Source organism: Sphaeramia orbicularis, chromosome 6 (genome assembly GCF_902148855.1).
Source record: "Sphaeramia orbicularis chromosome 6, fSphaOr1.1, whole genome shotgun sequence".
NCBI classification, from domain to species: domain Eukaryota; kingdom Metazoa; phylum Chordata; class Actinopteri; order Kurtiformes; family Apogonidae; genus Sphaeramia; species Sphaeramia orbicularis.
In genome coordinates, this window is record NC_043962.1 from 18,627,348 (window position 1) to 18,650,160 (window position 22,813).

The 22,813-nt window shown below is 41.6% G+C and overlaps 1 protein-coding gene across 1 annotated transcript; it reads left to right on the top strand.

Moving 5' to 3' along the window:
• The first annotated feature begins 7,644 nt into the window (after positions 1–7,644).
• Positions 7,645–22,488, top strand: LOC115421022 (zinc finger protein 536-like). The gene is made up of 4 exons (XM_030136672.1): positions 7,645–7,653; positions 8,056–9,721; positions 15,247–16,152; positions 22,038–22,488. The coding sequence occupies exons 1-4, from the start codon at positions 7,645–7,647 to the stop codon at positions 22,271–22,273; spliced, it is 2,817 nt and encodes a 938-aa protein (XP_029992532.1). The 3' UTR covers positions 22,274–22,488.
• The last annotated feature ends 325 nt before the right edge of the window (positions 22,489–22,813 follow it).

Genomic DNA, 22,813 nt, shown 5'->3' on the forward strand with positions numbered 1-22,813 from the left:
GTTATCCAGAGCTGCCACTGCTTGCTTTTTCTCTTATGTGTGTGTGTGTGTGTGTTATGTGAATAGTGCAATAAAACTATAAGTGATATTTCCAGAATTCCATTCGACACATTCTTGGTGATTTTAAGTGATGGAGTGTGTTTAATGGCGTTTATTTGTGTGTATTATGTTTAATCATCAGCCCCATGAAAATGTTTGTGAATGTTTTTGGTCATGATCCTCCATCACATCATATTATGTAGCAGCAAATTATGATTTATGACATTTGTTTTGTCTCTTAAGACTTTACAAACTATATTCCTCAGAGAAAAACAGGCCTGTGAAATACTTGATACTCTACATCCCACACAGACATGCACTGATGAAGTTGTGTGGTTGTGGTTAAGAATGATGATGCAGGATGAACACTTTACCTCATGGTTACCTGAAATGAATTTGGCTCTTTTATTTAGAGGTCTTGTAAGTTGCATCTTTAGTCAGACAGCACATGAGATGTCACGCATTAGAGATTATAATCTTTTTTTTTTTTTTTTTTTTTTTTTTTTTTTTTTTACTGTCACCTGTACAGAGTGGCACAGCTACTTTCAAAGCCACCCTCACCCTCTGCCCCCCTTCCTCCTGTTTCCAAATGCTCTCCTTTGAAGCGATGATGCCCCATCTGTCATATGTGAGCAAAGAGAGACCATGCTCTGCTCTTCTCAATTACTGAATTCTCCTCATGCCAGCTCCGGTGGGACAGGAGGAGGAGCAGGTGGGTGGCAGTCAGCGCGATCAATCAACATGAAATATTCAGCTTTGAATATACACATCATTTACTACTACCACTGCTGTCCTTGTTAGAAAACCCCAAAAAGAGTTGGGGCATTTGTCTGAAACGTTTTCTAACTGGGACTATCTGAACGGTGTGACACAGTTCCTGATGAAAAATAAGGCCTGTGTTCAGGTGATTCTATCTCTTTTAATGCTAAAATATAGTGTGCAATGAAAGTGGAGGGGGGTTAAACATTTCCTCACAATTAAGAGGAAATTAGAGGGAGGGAGGGTGAGCGGATGAAACAGTATTAAATGTAGCGCCACAGCCATTCTCTCATTATGCCGCTGTAAATTCATACAGCTTACATGACAAAGCTCTGCTTGGCAACTTTCTCCCCTGATAGAAGCACTTGTTTGAACATGAAGCACATGATTTGAATATCTGTAATCCATGCTGAAATCAACAAGCCAGATGAACTTTTTGGCACCCTCTTACCATCACACTGAGTAGGATTTCTCTCCCCCCCCAAAATGCCTAAGCTATTTAGACTTAGGCTTAAAAATTACTTGAAAAAAAGAAAAAAACTAAACAAAACAAGGTGCCTTTAAGTTACTGGATTCGTCTTTGCCATGTGTTCTGCTGAAATTTTCTGGAAGTTTGAAATCTTATCTGAGCTTATTTGAACCTTTCCAGTCGTTCAAACTCTTCAGGAAACTTTTAATCTCCTAAGTGTCTGCTTTGTGATTATAATATCTCTGTGATGTTGCCTCATGAAATTTGCCGGAGTACCATGGCCTTAAGTATTTGAGCTATGAGGCAATACAGTGAAAAGCATAGCCCCCTCATATGAGAACACAACAGTGAATAATTAATAACCTTGCTCCCAATTCCAGGAAAACAATAGCATATTGTAGGAACACTGCGCTAATTTAACTAGAGGAAAAAAAAAAAAAACACTCACCAACTTCGACAAAATATGGAATGCATTGCCATTGTTATAAAGCATGTCTGCATGAGTTTTGGTCTAGTTGTTTCAGATTCTGCAGGTTTACACGCTTTTCACAGTAACAGAGTTGTGCTATTTGTGTGTGCTGTTGTGCTGCATGCTATATAATGTGTAGTGTAATGTTGTTTGCCTTTGAGATTAATCAGAACCCATTAAATACCCCTCTCTCACCTGCTGGCTGTATGTGAGGTGGAAGTGCACATGCAGGAAGCTATTTTCCACAGGCCTCCTCTCTTGGCTGTCAGCTCCCATTAAGGGGGAAGGTGTCATATCTGTAACACAGCTGAGTGCAGATGGCAGAGTGGAGGGGATGGCTCACCGATTTAAACAATGATTAATGAACAGAGATGGAAAACAAATTACATTGGACTATTGGAGGCAGGGAATTGTTTTTATGAAAATGTTAATTGTGTCTGCCAGGCTGATACCAGGAGTGGGGGAAGGGTGGAGTGAGGGCAAGGCAGCGAGGCAACCGAGGGGCTACTGATAGGACGTCTACTACTCCCCTGGCTCAGATTATCGGCGTGTCTCAGCATGCAATGTTTAATACCGTACCTTGGCTTTAAGACCTCTAATGTGCCATAACTTTCAAGGTTTGGCTTTTTATGATGAACCCCATGAAGAATTGTCGCCCACCACTGCACCAATTAGCGTTATCTCTAATAATAAGTGGTTGTAAGTGACGAGAGAAGGCGCCCTGTTCTAGTTGTAATTATTGCAGGCGGGTGCAGCTGCACTACTTAGGGAGATGATGATAATTATTTTTCTTTTTTTTTTTTTTTTTTTCATTGCGGGTTGATTATTTAAGAGCATCATACACTCATCAGAGTAATCAGGAGAGAGTGATTAGTGGAAATCCACGAGGCTAACAGCTGCCACATTAAACACTTGCCTCTGTTGCCAACACACAGAGACAGAGCCCTTCCACAGGACAGAGACGAGCGAAAGCACTTCACCTTCAACTCCACGACCATGTGTGGTTGTTAGAAAGTCAAGGCTTAGGGCACGCAGAAAATTAAAGTAAACAGAGCCTCCCATGAAAAAGGCATCCTGTTTGGTGCCAAGGTCAGCCATTAATGCTGCTTTTCACAAGTGCAGACCTGCTATATTGAAGGGGTGTAAAAGTTTGATATGGTATTTTGGAAGTGTGGGAAATAGATACAGTTACGGTGTAATGACCTTGGACGCTTAAATTATCTCCTGTTGTATTTAAATAAGCAAACATAGAATTCTCTGGTGAAAAAGACCTGTTTGATAAGGCTTCTGATCTACCACCCAATCCGATGCACAACTCAAGAACAGTCTCAATTAGAGATGTGTGCCACGGCCATGTCCGGTGTTCATGCTGCGTTGCTTGCCACTGTGTAAGGCCTGGTAAACTAAAGGCTAATTCTCTTAGCCCAGATGTTGCCTGAGCACAGTCCTGGGATCCCACTGGGTTGATGAGCTCAATCAGTGAAATGATGAAAAGATGATTTTGTCCCTGTAATTACAGTGTGTAAACTACTTAGCTAGGATTGCAAAGGAAGTCATTTTCTAATTACGCTGGTACCCCGTTGTCTAATGGTGGATGTTTTGTTGTTTTAGAGAGCGCACGAGAGAGAGAGAAAGAGAGAGAGAAAGGAATCAAGAAGAGGAATATATGTGTGTGTGTGTTTGTGCGTGTGTGTGTGTGTGTGTGTGTGTGCGCGCGAGAAAAAGAAAGAGAGTCAGAGGGTGAGAAAGGGAGAGGAACTTCATGAGGGGTCTGTGCTGTGCTGCTGCAGCTGAAAAAAGACCATCACAAGGGCAAGATGGCTGCCAAATGAGAGTTCATTGAATTATCAGCCCAGTTAATGTGCCTTGGATTATGCTCTTTGTTTGTCAGTTTTTTTTTTTCCTGTAGATGCTATAGCTTAATGAGATACTGTAAGTGGCATTACCAGACTCCTGCTGTGATTTTGTGATGACTCGTTTAATGACTTTTGTTTTAGTGCCTCCAAGTGCTTTAGCAATTGAAAGTAGACAGATCGGATGCGTCCTCCATTTTTGCCATCACTCTGCAGTTTTGCAAATATTGAGCAACCTGTAAGATGAAGAGAAACTTTGTCAGGAGCACTTGTACTATAAAGTAAAAATGATAAAGTGACAGGAGTTTGCATTGGCAGTCCATCTTTTCCTGCTCCGGGGGAAGTTGTTCTTTTCAAGAAGCAAAACGTGTCAGTATGTTGCGGACTGAAGAAGCTCCATTCTTTGAGATCTGTGTTAGTTCTGTTGGAGCTGGCTGCTGTCCTGCAGGGCTCAACCATCTGATGCAGCCTACACCATGTGGATAGGCTTCTCTTGTGCAAGGCATCCCCTACGCACCCCACACTGTTAACACACCCCATCGTACGCCAAAGCTTTGTTTGTGTCCAGAAAGAACAGGTGGTCTGTGCAAACAAGAGCAACTGTTTACACATTAGTGATTTAAAATACATTCTATATGCACGTGCATGTGTGTGTGCATGTGTGTATGTGTATGTGTGTGAAAGGGGAAAGACAGCATGTGAGCGTGGATGTCTTTGCATGTGCATGATGAAGGAGCATTAGGGAGACTTTTTGTTTCCTGTGTGTGTGTGTGTGTGTGTGTGCATGTGTGTGTGTGTGTGTGTGTGCGTGTGTGTGTGTGTGTGTGTGTGTGAACACTTGTGAAAACATCAGAGAAGGCTTATGAATGCAAAAGTAAATATATGACACACATACACACACTATAACACAGCTCTAAATCTCCATATTTGATTCTGCATGAATTAAAAAGTTCTCCTATAAGAGGGTAATTTTCAACTGACTCTTAACAGGTAGAAACACAACTGGTCACAAGTGAGCAAACCTGCTGTTTCCAGTCCGACTCTGACTTGCTCTAGCTTTTGCGATGTTGCCAGAGTAACTTGTTTTCCCTGTGTTGTATTCAAGGCCACTAATCTGCATTACTGAATGAGACAAACAAAATTAATCGAAAGATTCCTTTCTCTAAACATATGAAATAGCTGACTCCCAAATAAGTGCACATCCCCACTGCACCACATGCACGCCAGATTTATTTTTACAAGGAACAAGCCAGATTTTTGATTGTAAAAGGAGTGGCATAGATTTACTGCATCCACAACAAATGTGTATGTATTCCTTTATGAGTTCTTTAGCTATTACTCACAAGGAGCTAGTTTGTCAGTGCTGTGTGTGCTCTTTCTGTGCTCTGTACTCCTGCAGTAATGAATGGTGCTGGTTAGACTATTCTGTCTCCGTCAGGCTTTTGGGGGGCCTACAGAGAAGCTCCTATAGGGTTTCATTAATCTGGCTGTCAGAAAGTATATGGGTGCTATGTTTTGTACGGGTCATGGTGGGCAGCTGTGTTACCACTGCCCTCTTCCTTGTACAGGCTCTTCATTCCCTGACAGGGCAGTCCACAGGATGGTTAGCTGACTGATTTGGTGAGTGGGCATGTGGGTAAAGCTGGAAACAGGGAATATATTGCATGTTACTGAGCTTTCACTGTTTGCACTGTCTGAACTGCTCTATAATTACGAATTAAATAGTTATCTGAGAACTGTAAAGTTTGGAAATTCCACATTAGGAAAGTTCTGATGTCTGATGTGATTTAAAGTTAACAGCACAACTTTACAAATAATCTGGACCATTAATAGCTGTATGAGAATGTCATATCCCTTTATTTCACACCTGTAGTTACATATTCAACACTGCCTTGCTAATTATGTTTGCATCATGCTATATTTACACAACTTGTAAGATTTTTCACCTTTTCCTCACTTTAAAGGAAAGGTTAGTAATATTATGCACTAGAGGCCCTTCAGTGCATTTTATCTGCAGACAAGAAGAAATATGCACTTACAATCTATAAATTTACTTCATGTATTTACAGTGTCACCTCACTATGGATTTACAATAATATCCATCCATCCTTGTTGACAGTATACAGCAGCTACAAAATAAAAAGATTAGATCTCCTTCTGGCTTCGTACCTTAAAGAATTTTTAGCCTAGCATCGATAAAAATTAAATGTAACAATGTTTGATACTGTCAGATCTAAAAACATCCAGCATACACAGCTCCTGTGGCTTGTTTAAATGTGTATGTGTCACTTTCTTCCATTTATTGCCTGTGCTAAATCACACCTGCTCCTTGTTCATCTACGCGTGGCCACACCTAAGAGGCGCTACTGTGACATGATGCTTAATAACAATCAAGCACTCTCTCAATCTGCACCAAAAGAGCCTAATCCACTCTGACAGAGAAAACACCTGATGGCCCTGCATGCTGCTCACATCTCCACCAATACCTTCTCCACACACACAAACACATACCACTGCTGAAGGTTTTATGCCTGCTTGCTATGCTTAGGTAATCAGAGGTATACCACTTTAGAAAATATGAAGTGGATCTAGTGTATGCTAATATCATTCGCTCACTTTCTCCCTGTCAGATATGATTAGGTCAGGCCTGTATCCTTACATTGATCTCAGCTCAGAGAAGACAGGCTGCTCACACCAGCTATGGCAGCAAGATGCCAGCTCTTTATCTATGCGGTTTTGTGTACAACATTTTCATGACTGACTGAGGTTGCTATGGACCATAGGCAGCAGCAGCAGGTGGCTGAGACTCCCCAGACGTTTTATTTGGGAAGGACATTACTGCTGTCTCTTGACTTCTCTCTTTTTTTTTTTTTTTAAGTGAAATTCTTAAATCTCTCTTGTCTGTTAACCAGGTAGGATGGAGCTAATGTGAACTGCTCATAAAAAGAAATGCATATAAGATCTATAATAGTTATTTAAAAAGATGCCATGGGAAAAAAAGCTTTCTGAAGTTGAGTTTGATCAATCATTATTGATTGTATGCAGACTTGAGAGTGAATACTCTGTACAGCATTACACATCCAAGGCTGCAGTGCAGTAATGACATTAATAGAGGCAAATGCAATAATAGTTCAAATTACTGTAATCCTTGAAAGTGGGTAGGAGGTGGTGGTGGTGGTGGTGGTGGTGGTGGTGGTGGGGGGGCATCCTCTGTCCCCTTCCTCTGTTCCGGCATGACTGCTAAAGAATAACAGGTTAACAAATATACTCTACACATGTACTGTATTGTCATATAATTCCTTCACATTTATCCTGTCAGATTAGTCTAAGTCCAAATTGATTTGTGATCTAGAATTCGGGGTTGATTCATTGCTCACACCAGCTACAGCTCCTGGCCAGGCAAACTCTTTATCTGTGTGGTTTTGTGTACATCATTTTCATGACTGACTGAGGTTGCAGTCCAGGATGATGTAAGCCTGTGTTAATTCAGTGTGGACAGTGCAGGCTTTGTTCTGTGCCCTTTGGTGCTGCACTAGAGCTGTGCAGGGCTCGCTTATGTGACCTCTACCATTGTAGCGCGATGTGAATTTGAAGCTTTGTTTGCTGCTACAGTTGAATCAAAAAAGAGAGCTGGGCAGGGGAGAAGTGGTGCACATTTTTGCTTTCCATTTAGATAGTCTTCCTTTAACTTGAGTTTGCATTTTTGCATCATTAAGTTGTTTATTTTTCTTAGTACTCTTGTGACATAATTATCCTGGTAAAGGTTTTATTCAAATATGCAATAGACCTGCTGAAAAAGCTTAACTTTAATCTTTTTTAAAGCATTTCACACATTTGTGAAATGCAAAAGGAAGGGCAAGTAGAAGCAGGCAGTCTTTGATGTTTGTGCTGCCGTAGTATTGTGTGTCAGTACAAAATGAGATCAAGACGAAGATTTTCACCTTACCCTTTAGTAAAGATGATATATTTGTTGAGGAAGCCTTTGTGGTTAGACTTAATCAGCATTTTCACAGTCTCCAACAATAATCTAAAACCACAGGTATACTTAACACAGGATGAAGACAGTCAGAATCTGCTTTTGCTCTGTTTCCTGACCTATTTGTGGTGCATCACTGGCATTATGAAGAAGCTGCAAAAGTACAGATTTACACACCTAATTGACAGTATATAACTCTGCTGACATTTCGTTCACTCTTTCTTTATGTTTATGATACAGAAATGAATGTATTTGAATATTTTTTTTTTGTTTTGAATAAATTTAAAGGCACTTAATTTTGACTTTTTTTTTTTTTTTTCGTTTTTAGGTCTGAGCTTCAACAAACAGACGTTTCATCTCAGCATGAGTCTACATCCTGTTTCTACTGAACAAGTGTAAACAGTCAGCATACAGTTCACCACTGTTCTTTGGACTGTCCCAGATAGATACCCCTGACCACTGTACTGTAACATCACCCAGTCCTTAAAAGTACGGCTTCATTACCCCATCCACCCACCCAATTAGGAGCCAGATGGCGCTTCTGGCCAATCAAATCATGGATGCAAGGATTCTTAGCAGTATGAACGGGAGAGTAGAGCTCTCCCAGTTTTTGAGGGTCACCAATCAAAGCATCGTGTCACAGGTAAATTCGGCTCCAGATGACAACCGTAAGAACAGGAAGTATCCCTGCCCGTTGTGTGGAAAGCGTTTCCGTTTCAACAGCATCCTTTCCCTTCACATGCGTACACACACGGGTGAGAAGCCCTTTAAGTGTCCGTATTGTGACCACAGGGCTGCACAGAAGGGCAACCTGAAGATACACCTCCGTACTCACAAGCAAGGCATTCTGGGCAAAGGCCGTGGGAGAATTAGGGAGGAGAACAGGCTGCTTCATGAGCTGGAGGAAAGGGCGATACTAAGGGACAGGCAGATGCGAGGCGGCCATGTTGGTTTTCAGCAAACATCCAGTATAAACCTCCATCAGAAGTCCCCGCTGTCACAGACTGTCCTGACACAACCCCAATTTTTAACCACCTCAGGGGTTGCTGAAAGCGAACCACGTGCGTCCACGTCGCCTAAAGTTGCTACTGTCCATGATGAATCAGCACAGCCCCAGCCAACAGGTTTCCGCTGCTCATTCTGTAAGGGAAAGTTCAGGAAGCAGCAGGAGCTTGAGCGTCACATCCGGATTCTACACAAACCCTATAAATGCACCTTGTGCGAGTTTGCTGCCTCACAGGAAGAAGAGCTCATTGGCCACGTCGAGACTACACATATAACTGCTGACTCAGGCCCGGGTCCAAAGGCCGCAATGGGGGCAACTGACAAGGGGAAGCCTGTCGGTGAATTCCCCTGTGAGGTGTGTGGCCAGACCTTCAGCCAGGCCTGGTTCCTAAAGGGCCATATGAGGAAACACAAGGACTCTTTCGAGCACTGTTGTCAAATCTGCGGCCGTCGTTTCAAAGAACCCTGGTTTCTTAAGAACCACATGAAGGTCCACCTCAACAAGCTGGCTGCTAAAAGTAACCTCCCTCCTGAACATGATGGCTCTGTTAACATGAGCAGTCTCACACAGGACCATCACAGCAACCTCTACTCCCAGTACATCTCCCGCATTCACAACCGGTTTCTCTCAGCGGAGAGAGCTGACCAGCCAGACTATAATCACATGATTGCCTTGGCAGGAGTTGACATGAAGGTTAGAGAGATGTTAGGGAGGATGATGTCTGCGGGTCCAGGACCTCTGACAGATGGCGAGAGCTTTTCTTTGTTGGGTTTAAATCATCTTCACCCTCCGCTGAGCTCCACAAGCCTGGAATATCTACAGAAAGTCGTTTCTAACAGAGATGCAGTCAACAGCAGCAGCAGCAGCAGCAGCAACAACTATCCGGCCTGGCAGATCATGACACCTGGGCTGCCTGCTGAACAGCAAATGTTCAATCCGAAAAGCCAGCAGCAGCAACAGTGCTCCTCTTACCTGCCTGCAGAAGATGGAAAAGTGTCGCTTGGTGACCCAGACACCAAGGCCATCAGCCGACCCAGTAGCCCAGGCAGCCTGAGTCATCATGGACTGTCAGAGATCATCACAGAGACGGGGAACTCCCACTCCAGCAGCTCCCTGGACCATAGACCACGATCTTCTTCACCAGCTACAGGTAAACCATGTCAATAAAATGTCATTTTATAAAGGCCTAATTTAATTTTATTTCTAATTTAGCCCTTTTGAGATGGAAAGAGACAATACTTTCTTGGATTAACTATTCAGACTTAGAGAAAAATACTACTACAACAATGTAAAAATACTGCATGACAAGTTAAAGTCAGTAAAAGTAACGTAAAGCTGCATAAGGAAGGTATGTTTTTTCAAACTGTGGGTGTTTTGCTGTTCTGAGTGTTAGCAGCAAAAGTCATTGAAGTTAAAGTATATTGCTCCGTCTGACTGATTAATTATTCTTTGATATATAATTACATTAATAATGAAGCATTACTGTTAGAGCAGTGTCTTAGTGTAGTAGGGTCTAGAAGTGGAGCTAGTTTTAACTACTTTACAATTTTCTTTGTATGCGAAAACCATATAAAACTGACAGCTCATGACACAACTCATAGTAGACATTTTCCCTAGTTTTCCATTTTTATTGACTTGTAACTATAAAATGTAAACACATTAAAAGTGAGTGAAGAAGCTAAACCTGTCAGACAAATATAGTCAGCAAAAAGTAAAATATTTGCAAAGTTTTTAAAGTTGCATATAATGGATATACTCAAAGTACGAGCCTACTGCAGTGTAGTTAGTTAATTTCCACTGCTGTTTACAAGGCATTGAATCAAAACTACAAGATAGAAACAAGTCAACACACTTCATCATCTTTTACATATGTGTGTAATTTTTCAAAAATATATAAAAGCTAAGTGACAGCTTTGGCTTTGTCTGTCTTCCCACTTGGTGTAGGTGGACATGAAGCGCAGGGTCAGCAACACCACTACAGATATTACTGTTATCAACAAGGACTTTGTCTTCCTTTTAAAGATAATGGCATCATGTTGAATTGTAGGGATAATTAGTACCCTCTATTTTATATCCGTCACATCCCCACCCCTTGCCTACGGGGGCACAAGATGTTAATGCATGCCATCTGGTGTTTTTAATGATTTGATATATACCACCCAGTGATTTTTATGATTTGATCTACCACCTGGTATTTTTATTGATAGTCTTCTGTTCCACCTGGTGATTTGGATGATTCGGCTCTCTGGGTAAATGCCTTTCTTGTCATGGCATCCTGCTAACATGTTATCATGAGCTTAAACTACTGCTATAACAGCGTTGTTAAAAGAACTGTCTGCTCTGTTTCTTCATTGCTTGTATCTATGGTTATTTTATTCCAGGGTCGGAGCAGTGCTGTAATGTACATCTAAGTCTAATGCACCCTTGTGGGATTTGATCCAGTATCCTCTTAAATGATGGCCGTATAGCAGAGATAAATGGATCAAGTCTAATCTCATTAGACGTTTTGTTTCCATATTGTACACACATACTGGTATCTGTGTATTTACATGTAAATGCTCACATTTTATGGCCAAATCCCTCTCTGGTTGCTCTTTAAGAAACATATTCAAGCTCTGTTGTTTTTACTTTCCCTCTTCTCCCCTATCTCCAAGACCATACGGTGTCACTTCCAGAAACATTTATGATAGCTGGCTAGCTGAGGATTTGAGTGCACACAGTTCTGGGATGGCACATTCAGTATCAGACTCTAATTTCAGTCAATATTAAGCATGGAAACTAATTCATTGTAAAGGTCAGGCGTCATTGCTTTAGTCAATGATGGATCCGGCAGGCTCTCTCTCCCCCTCTCCTCCTCTCCTCTCTGTTCTTAGTCCTGTGTAATGGTAGACTCACTCTGGGGGCTTAGCACCGCATTGTTTAGCTCTGACAATATATCCCAGAGACCTCTGCAGCTGCTCCCTGCGCTCACAATGACAGATTAATTAACACAATCACACGCTGCTGGCCCTGGCTCAACACACAGGTCTGCTGCGGGACAGATAGGTAAATCCTACACATATGGAGAACACGCACCACTTGATGAGGGTTTAATAACAGGGATAAGTTTTTTCGGAGGTGGGGGGTTGTAACTGATCAAGTCTGTCTGTCTCTATAGTCGGACGTGGAGGAAGAGAGTGAGAGAGTGTGTTTTCTAATTCAGGAGAGCGGAGATGCTGAGGAAGAATTACCACTGCCAGATGTTCAGCTTGAGGAACATTGATTAGTCCAGAATTACTGGCTGCATTATTCATAGTCAGCCTATGGTGGTCATGAAGTTATTGATGTTCTCAATATGGATAGCAAATATAGTACAGTCATGGCTGTCAAAATGAGAGACGGCTTCTTTCCTTAATACATCCAGATACAGTGCTGGATTTAGATTTCAAACTACACATACACATCATCCAAAAATAGAAGTAAAGCTTTGGTTTCAATAGGAGTATGTTATGAATACTTCTCTCAGCATCTAATCAGGATAGATTTAAAAATGCGTGTTGACTTTAATTATAATCTGAGATTAAGAATAACATCTCTTCTTAAATGATAAACTAATGAAGGGTGCATGCTTCAGGCCTCTGACCTACATTGGACCAGTTAGATCCCTGCTCCAAATAAAAACATGCCTAACAAACATAAAATGCTCTGACAGTTATTAATTAGTCCCATTCAATATTCTTAACCTCAAGGTCAATGAGCAGACACCATGTAATGATGTTGTACGCACATGTGTTTTGTCCCTCATTCCCTGCCTTTATGCTACTTTTACTGTAAGAGCAACAGTCAAGTACAACTAAAACGATAACCATCACTTTCCTGCGAATGGAAATTTGAGCAGTAGTTTACCAAGAAACACAGATAAAGTAGGCAGCCATACAGAATATCACTTTTCATTTGGGTGTTCCAGTTACATCAGTCTATTCTTTGTGATTGGTGACAGTAAAAGTATAGTTTAACCAAAAGGGTCCTTATCTAACTCAGTCCTCTGTCAGGCTTAACAAATTCAGCTCTTATTCAGAGATCAGAGTCAGTCTGACTGGTTTGTCTAAACTGATTACCTGTTGGCTTTTCTGTCTCCCTCTCACTTCTGTCTTTTAATCCTCTTTTTAATTATTATTGCAGATATGAGGCTCAAATTAAGCTCAAAATGCTTGTTTTCCTAGCATGCAGATAAAAAGATTTACCCAGGGAGTTCTGAACACCTGCCTTGAAATATTGTTCCACCGTCTCCTGAATGCCATTTGGCTTAATTGACTTGGAAACGTCCCAAATGCGTCATTGACTATGTGGTCTAATTAATATTAATAATATATGCTATTATAAACATCAAAGAACATCTGGTGCCCCTGTTTTTCTCACCAGTCTTGTGTGTGACTCTCACTCTCACTCTGTTTCATCTTAAACCAAACCAGCCACCATGTATCAGTGTTTTGCATTTCAGGTGCTTGATTGCATATAAAGAAAGAACCAAAGCCCCACTGTATATGGAGTTTGATGCCTACAATATAACTGCCAAATGCCTATGTAAGCATATAGTATGTGGGGCTGTGATTGCATTGACGGTGATGTATGGTTGTAAATCTTAAAGCCTATTTCCATATGAAATGAATCACTTGTCCAAGCCCAGCTGCATGCTTTTTCCATAGACACGGCTCACTTGAGGCATTTATTTATTTATTTATTTATTTACCTTTTCCTCCGTCTTGCACATCCAGTAAGGGCGGATAACTCATACGCATCACTTCATTAGATGCTCTGTGTTAGGTGAGAGAGGCTGGGGTTTGTAATGATGCAGTAATTGGAGTTTTGGTTGATAAATCTAAGCTCTAAAATTACTCCCCTCACATAATGTGAGCCTCAGCAGTGTAAGTAAATCTTAAACTGATTAAGTTAGCATGAACCAGGCAATCACAAAGATGGCACTCGTCCAAAGGAAGAGAAAAAAAGCAGAGTCTTCAGTCTTTGTGTTGTTTTACCGCTCTCATGTAGGCTGGCAAATGGGTTTAGGAAGGTCCATGCTGAAAGATGAGGTCAGATATATGTGTTTTCTGCATTTGGAGCTGGCCGGTAATGTCATCGTAATTTAAACCACAGAATAATTGAGATATATAGCGTGTCTGAAAGACTTCCATTAAGCTGTTTGGATTTTTTTGTCTGTTACTGGAGACAAGGGTGTGGCACTGTTGAAGTCTCTTTCCCGCACTTGAACACCCACGCACGTCGCCTCACATATGTAATGTACGCAGACATTAAATCAAACATACTGTACACACTCACACACTCACTCACACACTCACGCTCAAACAGCACAAAGAGGGGTGACTGTCTTCAGTTCAAGGACATAAATTTGCCATTTCAGCTGTGATTTTTCAATTTCATTAGGTTCAGCTCTATTTAATTAATATGTGGGTGTTATTTTACGGTTTTGTAGATTTGAAATATTAAAAAACAGCCCGCCTTTTACTGCCATTCAGCTCACAATAGTGGTTTTTCTATTAAACTTGGAAACAAAGTAAAGTAACAACTACAGATCATTAGATTTAGATTTACCTCAGAGAATTACCTCAGGGTCAGATCTTGAGGTGTATGAAATTGATATTTCTCTGGCGGGGATGAATCACTGTTGTAACTCAGATATTAGTCCATTAAAGAAGAACAATAAGGCATCAATATGCATAGAATTAAATTAATGGTGGTGGGTTTATCTCCCTATCCCAGACGCATCCCTAAAAGACACAGTATAATGTATGACCTGACCTTCAAATGCCAGGAGAGTGTTGGGCAATAAACTGCCAATATTTGTGGCTTAATGGCGTCGGATGACTTTTACTGTAATTGGAATGGCAGCGAAACAGCTGGGCTGTTTAAAGACAGTGCAAGGCTGAGGTCTCAGACAATCACTAACTCAAAATGGTCACAGGGAGTGTGTTTAACCCTGGAGGGTGTTTCTGTGATGGCTATAAGGATTAAACTGTAGGTAAACAGAAGGAAGAAGGCATAAAAATTACCTGCAATTAAAAGTTATGGAGAGCACAACCAAACCATGTATCCAGATGGTTATTACTCACAGGCTAAAAAGAGAAAAATTAGCCTTTGTCATCCTCCACAATAATACACTTTGTACTTTTTGAATTATGCTCCCAACACACCAATTTTTCAAGTGTAAAGCAAAAATAAACTCAGCTGCAGTGTATGGTGTGGTTAATCAGAACTGCTCACATGTTGGATTTCGTTATTTTTGACTAGAAAACATAGTTAGCGGTTTTGATGGAATGGGGTTCTTGTCTACGACATCTGCCTTGTTCTAGTTGCTTTACAATTTCACTGTTTATTATTTGTGGAAGAATCTTGTTTGGTGTTAACATCTTTGGGTGTATTTATTGCACATGGTGGTGGCGTCCATACTGTAAAATGATGGATCACTGGAGCTGAAAGCTGATTACAAGCTTGATTTACTGCAGGGCAGCACTTAAATCATTCAACTCAGCCTGGTGTGGGATTGCAACATTTTCATGTTTAGACAACGGTTGTTGGTACATACTTTTCTTGGAGGAAAATGCTCAATATGCCTCATATACACATACTTTCCTGATTTGATTTGGATTGTATTGTTTTTGCCGTTTTCGCTTGTTTTAGGTGAGAAAGTCTACAGGTGTCCACCCTCCAGTGACTACACCACTGCACAGACAGCTTCCCTGGGGTTCCATCTGGATCGCTACCACTTCCCCCACTGGCAGAACAGCAGAGATCTGTCTTCTCCACTGCAGCCCACCAGCAGTAGCTCCAGCTCCAGCCCCAACCCCAAGATCCGACCGAGGTCAAGGGAAGACTGGAGCCCTGCTGCAGGTCACTATCTTGGCCTGGACGGTGAAAATGCCCTTCTGATCAAAAAGCAGTCTGATCTTACTGACAAAGAAGCAAGCGTGGACAATTCTATATCTGGTCAAAGCAGGAAGTCCCAGTTTGAGCCTTTAGATTTGTCTGTCAGACCAGAGTCTCTATCATCCCTGGTACAGATGTCTGGTGTTTTTAGTAATGGACTTTCTTCCTCTATTGCCCGCCAGCTACAAAGTTACTCTAACTCTGCAGCTGAAATCAGTGTGAAACCAGCATTTCCGTGCGACCTTTTGGTCCAGGGAACAAAAGAAGAGATGAACGCACAGAATGCAGCCTCCACAGGTCACAGTGGTAAAAGTGAATTTGAGAAAACGCCACCTGAGTTAGGGAGGGAGACTGAAAATGACGATGCTACCAAGTGGAAGATCCTGAAAAATAATGTCCTGGAGCCGGAGGAGCTTGGACAGTGTGATTTCCAGGGTCCTGGTGAGAAGAATGATGAGCCGGGACAGCGGGCCAGACCTATTGCTGAATCCCCCATCTCTTCTCTGGAGAGCTTGACTCCAGGACAGGCCATTTCCCTCCAACACCAGGCTGGCCTCCTCTCCTTTCTCAGATCCCAGGGGAACCTGAACAGTGCAGCTGCCAGCGCTCAAAAAACCACACTGAATGGTGGAGGGAGCGTGGAAATAGATGGTGCATCAGGTGAGTTCCAGCTTATACATCATACAGGCTAAATGCAACTGTCACTGTCCACAATATGTAGTTGGTAGTTCCTGAAGATTTGAAAGTACATATTGCCATCTAGTGGACAAACAAAGGTTGTTCATTCTTTTTGCTCCAGCTTGTTATCTCCTTTCAGATGCTTTGTAGCACACGATAAAATGTGATAGACCACTGCAGATGGCTTGTTAGGGAAGATAACAATATAACAATTCCTTAACTTTATTTTATATAGACACTGACAAACTGTTTTACCATGTATGTGTGGCATTGTCACCCTTCAGGATGCTGCTATAGAATCCCCAAAAAAGTTTTTGGCTGTATCTCATCCCTGATCACCTGACAGCGGAAGTGTGAAGAGTGAGTGTGAGTGTGTGAACGAATCATGCCAATTATGAACAGCACACTTCCCTGATACTTATAGCACATTGAGTTTTTCTTCTTTCTTTCTTTTTTTTTTTTTTTTTTTAAATCTCTGATCTCAAGTAAGGGCTAAAGAAGACACAGGTGTGTGCCACTGATTACCCCTACACTTTAAGAGATGATATAATCTCCTTGTATGATAAGTTACAAATCGCCCAAACCAATGAAGCCCACTGATGGAGAGGCTTAAGCTCTTGTGCTGGTGTGATATGCTTGCTGAGTGCAGATTTAATAATGCTGTCTCTCAGGAGAGGGAATCCAACAGCTGGGGTCTTTGATATGCATGTATTATGAGTGCAACATGATACACCTTCCCTCTGATCCCCCTCTTATTCAGAAACTCAATATGTTCATGTGAAAGACAGGAAAGTGCCTGTCAACTCCATTAGGGATTAACATCTGTTCCCTTTCTTTATGATTCTAACAGCAAGATGTAGTTTTCTATTTGATTGTACAGATGGTTATTATAATATGCCAAAAAGCACCCCTCCTCTCAAAATCTTGTCATGGCCGTAACACCGTTCATGTTTCTTTCTTGATTTTATTGCATACAATGACATTTGGATTAAATTTAGTAAAATTAGGTACGATTTAGAAAAGTTGGCAGTCTTGTATTGTCTGTGATCAAATCTAATGTTATAAATTTCCATGTTAAAAAATCTGTTGGAATTCTAAAAATATTTCCCAACAGTCCAGGATCATATTTTTCACTTTTGGGATCAAAGTATTACTAGGTGTTATGAGTTATTTTGAGCTTTCCTTGCTTTTTGTTCGCTGCGGATTGATCCTCCATATTTTTTTTCTCCTCTTGAGGAAGTAGATGTCAGAAACACAATAAACACCTGTCTGTCAAACAAACACTGAGATGGGTAACTGACATTGAGAGTCCATCGAGTGTCCTCTAAAACTGAACCAAGCAGGTGGCCCAGCAGCCTGTCCTGTCTGCAGTGCTGACCAGGTGGCTTTGTCATGGGGCTGTCTCCTGTTGCCCCCATCCTCTCCATACTGTATGGCACGTCGAGTGGCATGGTGACATATTGCTGGGCAGTTTGGACATGGAGTGATGTGTTTGTGATGACAGTTCAGGTCGGCTCCAATGTGCCAGCAGTGGTAATTGGCCAGATGGTGACCTCTGGTTGAACCTGTCTGCATGCTCATTAGTCTCAGAGAGCCCTCCCTTGTGTTTTAAACAGAATCTGTCTTACCTGCACTGCTGCAAAAGCAACACTAGAGGGCAACATTTACCAGCCTAAGTGCTTGAAAGCTCTTACATATTTCTGCACCACATATTTCACAGACACATCACCCATGCAGCCTTGCTGTTTAGAGTAATCTCTAACTTTAAACTAGTTAACTTAACCAGCTGCCTCTTTGGTGACATTAGATCAGGCCACTCTGGCACATGAGAAAGAGTGAATATGAGAAAATCAATAAAGAAAGAATTAAGAATGAAAGAACTAGGAGGACTGAGAGAAAGAAAAGGCCCTGATTTGAAAGGTTGAAAGGGGTGAGTCATTATCTCATTGTCTGACCTCTGTATACCCTCCGCAGAGAGGGTGACAGAGAGTGAGAGAAAAGGGAGAGAAAAGGAGAGAGAAAGATCACCATAGATGGAGATAGATGGAGCGACAGCGAGGTGAAAGAGGAGCGGTAGTGAGGCTGTCTCCATGAGCAGATGTCGTTTGAGGGCAGCGAGAGGGCAGCGCGGCCTGTCTTTGTGCTGTGCTTCTCCCCATAGAGATAATGAAGGGTGGAGCACTGGGAAGGATGTGCAGTCATCACTCACTGTCTGTGTGCCATCAGAGCTCAGGCCTGTGTCATCCGTCACCATTCAGCTCCTCTGGCCCCGTCGGCCCCGCCACTGTCATCATGGTCATTATCTCAGCCTGTGACACACAACACACTCTCACTGCACGCACACACGCGCAAACACACGCAGGTGCAAACACACACATACATGTGTCCGAGCCTCACTCCAGTATATCTGAGGCCAAAGTGTCACTGAAAAATGCACTTCAAATATTAAAACTGTGCATATACAATAACCATCTGTTGTATTTTGTATGAAGCTAGCCTCTGATACCATCATTCACACAAGTGGTGGAACATTTACATATAAATAAATGGACAAATTGCCCAAAGTCTGTTTTAGAAAGCTGACAAAAATTGTATGAACATAAAAATGACAGCATTTCAGCCACTGACAGGTGTAGTTCTAGGTAATGTATGCTTTTGAAGTTTAGAGCCACTTACAAGTAGGTCATAGTACAAACTTAGCACTTAAACTTCACTTTAAATGTTTTGTTTTCTAATTTGTTTGTTAAAGCTGCATTATTTTTGTGTTGGCCTTGATTTTCATATGTCATTACGATTTCACAAAATTGGCTGAGGTTTGGGACTGCAGCAAAATGAATAAATTGTTGGTAAACATTAAAATGAAATGATCATGCATCTAGACAAAGAGAGAGGCATTATTAATAAAGTTTTTACACTTTTCTAAACTTGTTTCCTTTTCTACACATTTGCCAAACCTGTGCACAGTCGTTATCTGTTGTACCGCCACCTAAAGCAATGATCTTGCACTTTAACTGAATTGTTTACAGCCTGTTTGCCTAACAACTTATGTTTCATTCACTAATTTCACTGTATTGATTGTTTTTTTCCAGTTCTTGGCCAAAATCCCCTTAAACATGAACCACATTTTAATAAACCAGAATGATTTCTTATTGCAGATTTAAAGTTAACATAACTTTCTGTTCTCCGTTCCTTATTGGCAGCTCATCTCTCTTTCTTTCAACACCACACAATTCCGTCTTTCTCATTTCCTATCCCGTCTGTGCATCCATCCATGCGTACACATATAGGAGTGCGTGTATGTATGTATGTGCACAACACAAGCGTGCACGGCAGGTCTGAATCTGTGGCCAGAGCAGCCTATGAATGGAGGATCATGTGGTGAAGAGATGGATGGCTCTGAGCCCACTGCTGTCTCCTCTAATTGTAAATATTAGTTACATTAGACTCTGGCCTGTGATTAATGGAACTTATTTGGAGGTTGCCCTCTCTTGGACCTCCCCTCTCCTCTGGTGGGAGGGAAGAAAGAACAGCAGACCCAGGAAGACGAGAAGGGAGAGAGAAAGGCGATATAGAGGCAGAGAGGAGAAGACAAGCAGGGCAACAATCTGTCTGATGTAGGATCGAGACCTTTTGGCTTATTATTAAGTGACTCTGTGAAAGTATAATGGAGTACAGGATTGCTCACATCATCTGAGTGCATCTACACATTTTTTAACAAGACAGAAGGAAATCTGTTCCACCATAATAAATGAGCGAAGTATAGAAAAGTGAAACTGACAGTTTTACAGTTTCCTGCCTGGAACTTTTACAGCTTTAAAAGGCAACAACAATGTTTCTATGAGTGAGCTGGAGAAATGCACAGAATCAGAGATGTTATTTTTCGCTGTCCACCCTCACTTCCTGTTTTTCCTCTTGCATTGATTGAGGCTAGGGGAAGTTGAGGCGAGGCAGGTGGGGTGTGAGCGCACACCGCAAACTACTCTGTACCTGGATTTTGACAAAGCTTTCTTTTACTATTGTTCCTTACAGACGGTTCCCCTACCCTCCCTGCATAAGGCTACCCTGAGTAACTCTCTGTCCCTCACACACGCACACACACACACACACACCTCTGTTTCCATCACTTGTGGGGATATTACAGAGTTACATTTATTTCCGTGAGACTTTCTGTACTCCTAACCACTGCTTCCCTAATTTAGACCCAAATATTCACCATAAAATTTAATGATTTACATTATGGGGTCCAGCATTATGTTTCCCACGAATTTCAATGTGAATGAGCTCCTGGTTTTGAGACCTCGTAAATATAGAAAAACATTCCCAACCAACACATGCATACACATACACATGCACATGAACACACACAAACCCCTCTGTGCCATTGTGATGATATTCAGATGTGTCAGGACTTATCCTCTCACTGACTTGTGTGTAGGAGTGTGTGTGTGTGTGTGTGTATGTGCATGTGTGTGTGTGTCCTTTACGGCCATCAGGTTATTATACACCAACAGATGGAGCATTACCTTTTATTGCTCACACCTTCTGTGAGTTTTCCCACTTTTCCCCCCAAAAACACCTTTTTTATGTAGATGTGAAAGCGAGTGTTCAGCTCTGTGCAGCTGTCTCGGCTGTGATGAGGAGTATGATAGAGAGGAAGAGGCGAGGGCGGGGTGAAAGGGCTGAGACAGCCCTCAGTTTTTGGGAAGTGATGTCAAATGACATCAGCACATAATGGTTTACTGTAACCATGAATCACAGAAAAACACATTGAAGTGTTAGACAGAGGGGAAAAGAGAAAGTCATTATGTGATGTAACATCTCAAAATAGCACAGCGGTGAAAAAGGACACATGGCTGTGTAGGTATAAAGGTAAATGAGTCATCCAGAACAGTTTTTGTTTTGATGTTAGCAGCACCTTCAGGCATCGGTGTCATACTGATTTTTATTGAGGTCAGATAAACTTATGGAAGCTATTAACGGTATCCTTTGTTGTTTGTAACTTAAAGGTACACTCTGTGCTGTGTCATGTAGGTTCACATTATTTCTAGTGGAGTTATGGAGCAGGCACTAAAGAGGGGAACAGACAGGAAGTTTTGGCATGCCTTGCCTTCCAGCTGCAGACATCTGTCATTCCTCAACTCAACACTTGTGTGTGTTTATTTCTCTGTGTGTGTGTGTGTGTGTGTGTGTGTGTGTGTGTGTGTCTGTATTTGTGTTGTGAGCAGGAAGTGTGTGACAAAGAAGTAGAGCTTACTTTTTCTTTTTTTATATGTTCACAAGAATCAGTGTTTTTGTAAAGCTGTGGTTTCACAGAAGGTACAACAATATCATTATGAGACCAAATTAATGTCTGTCAGTTCAGTTTATTTTATTATGTTGTTTCCCTCAAAACCACAGTGACACAGTATAACTGATGGGAACTGCTTTGAACTTATAAACTCTCAAATGTGCGTTTTCAAAGGCATTTCTCATTGACTTTTACGTCCCATGTGCCATAATGTGGTTTGTAACACAAGAAAAATCACCTGCAAAGTATGTCATTTACTAGCCAGAATTCTAAACATTTATTTTTCATCAAAACTAGTTTCACCCTGATTATTATTTTTTCACAAAGGAATCAAACTTTTAGAAAAACATTTAGAAGAATGCTGCCTTGAGCCTGTGCTATTGTTATTGATTAGTTAATGTCTAGTGGTCACATGGGACAACGTTTGAAAGCAGACAAATGCTATAAAGTGTCAGGTGTCATCAACTCAAAAATCACCCAGTTGGAGCTGACACTTATTTAATTTAGTTTTAAAAGACAAATATTGCCACAGATGACTTTCAACACGACTCTTTTCTTAACCTACGTCCTTTTTTTGCAGGTCGGAAGCCATTCCAGTGCAGGTACTGCCCCTACAGCGCCTCTCAGAAGGGCAACTTGAAGACCCATGTCCTCTGTGTGCACCGCAAGCCCTTCGACAACAGCCTCTACCCTGACCGCCGCCTCCGACGCTCACACACACCACAGAGGTCCTCCAGATTGCCTCAGAGCATCACAGGAGACAATCGTGTGGCAGGGAGAGACCAGATCAGCGTGACATCACTCTGTGGGACTTGATGCTGTCATAGCAACAGCAGACACAGACAGTCAATGATTCTTGTTTTAGCTTCAACTCAAAGGAGTTAGGAGGATTGAAATTGCTAAAAAAAAAAAAAAAAAAAAGTTAACGACAGAGCTTGATGTACATTCCAGTGTTTACTTGAAGAGCCACAGTATGTATTTATCTGTAGCAAAGAAGCTGCCTATAATAATAAAGTCCATTGTGATGTGAATGTGCAGCGAGGGTATTTAGTGCCGTTCATTTTGTCAAAAGTGTCCAAACGATTTACTTGTGTTTACATGCATCTATCAGTTCAACACTTGTCTGATAGGGAAAATGTACCAAGCCTGCCCAAAGCACTTGTTCTTTCATCCAGTAAATACCCTGTGTTACATTTTTGTAAATATCACTCGATTTCCCTTCCAGTCCAGGAGTCTTGTCTATCTGTCAGGATATGGTGCCAGATGTTCGGGCTTTAATCGCGGCAGATGTAATGAAGTAGAATGTTGCACATCGGAGCTTCCATTTGTTCTGGATTCCACTCCAGGGAGAAAGCC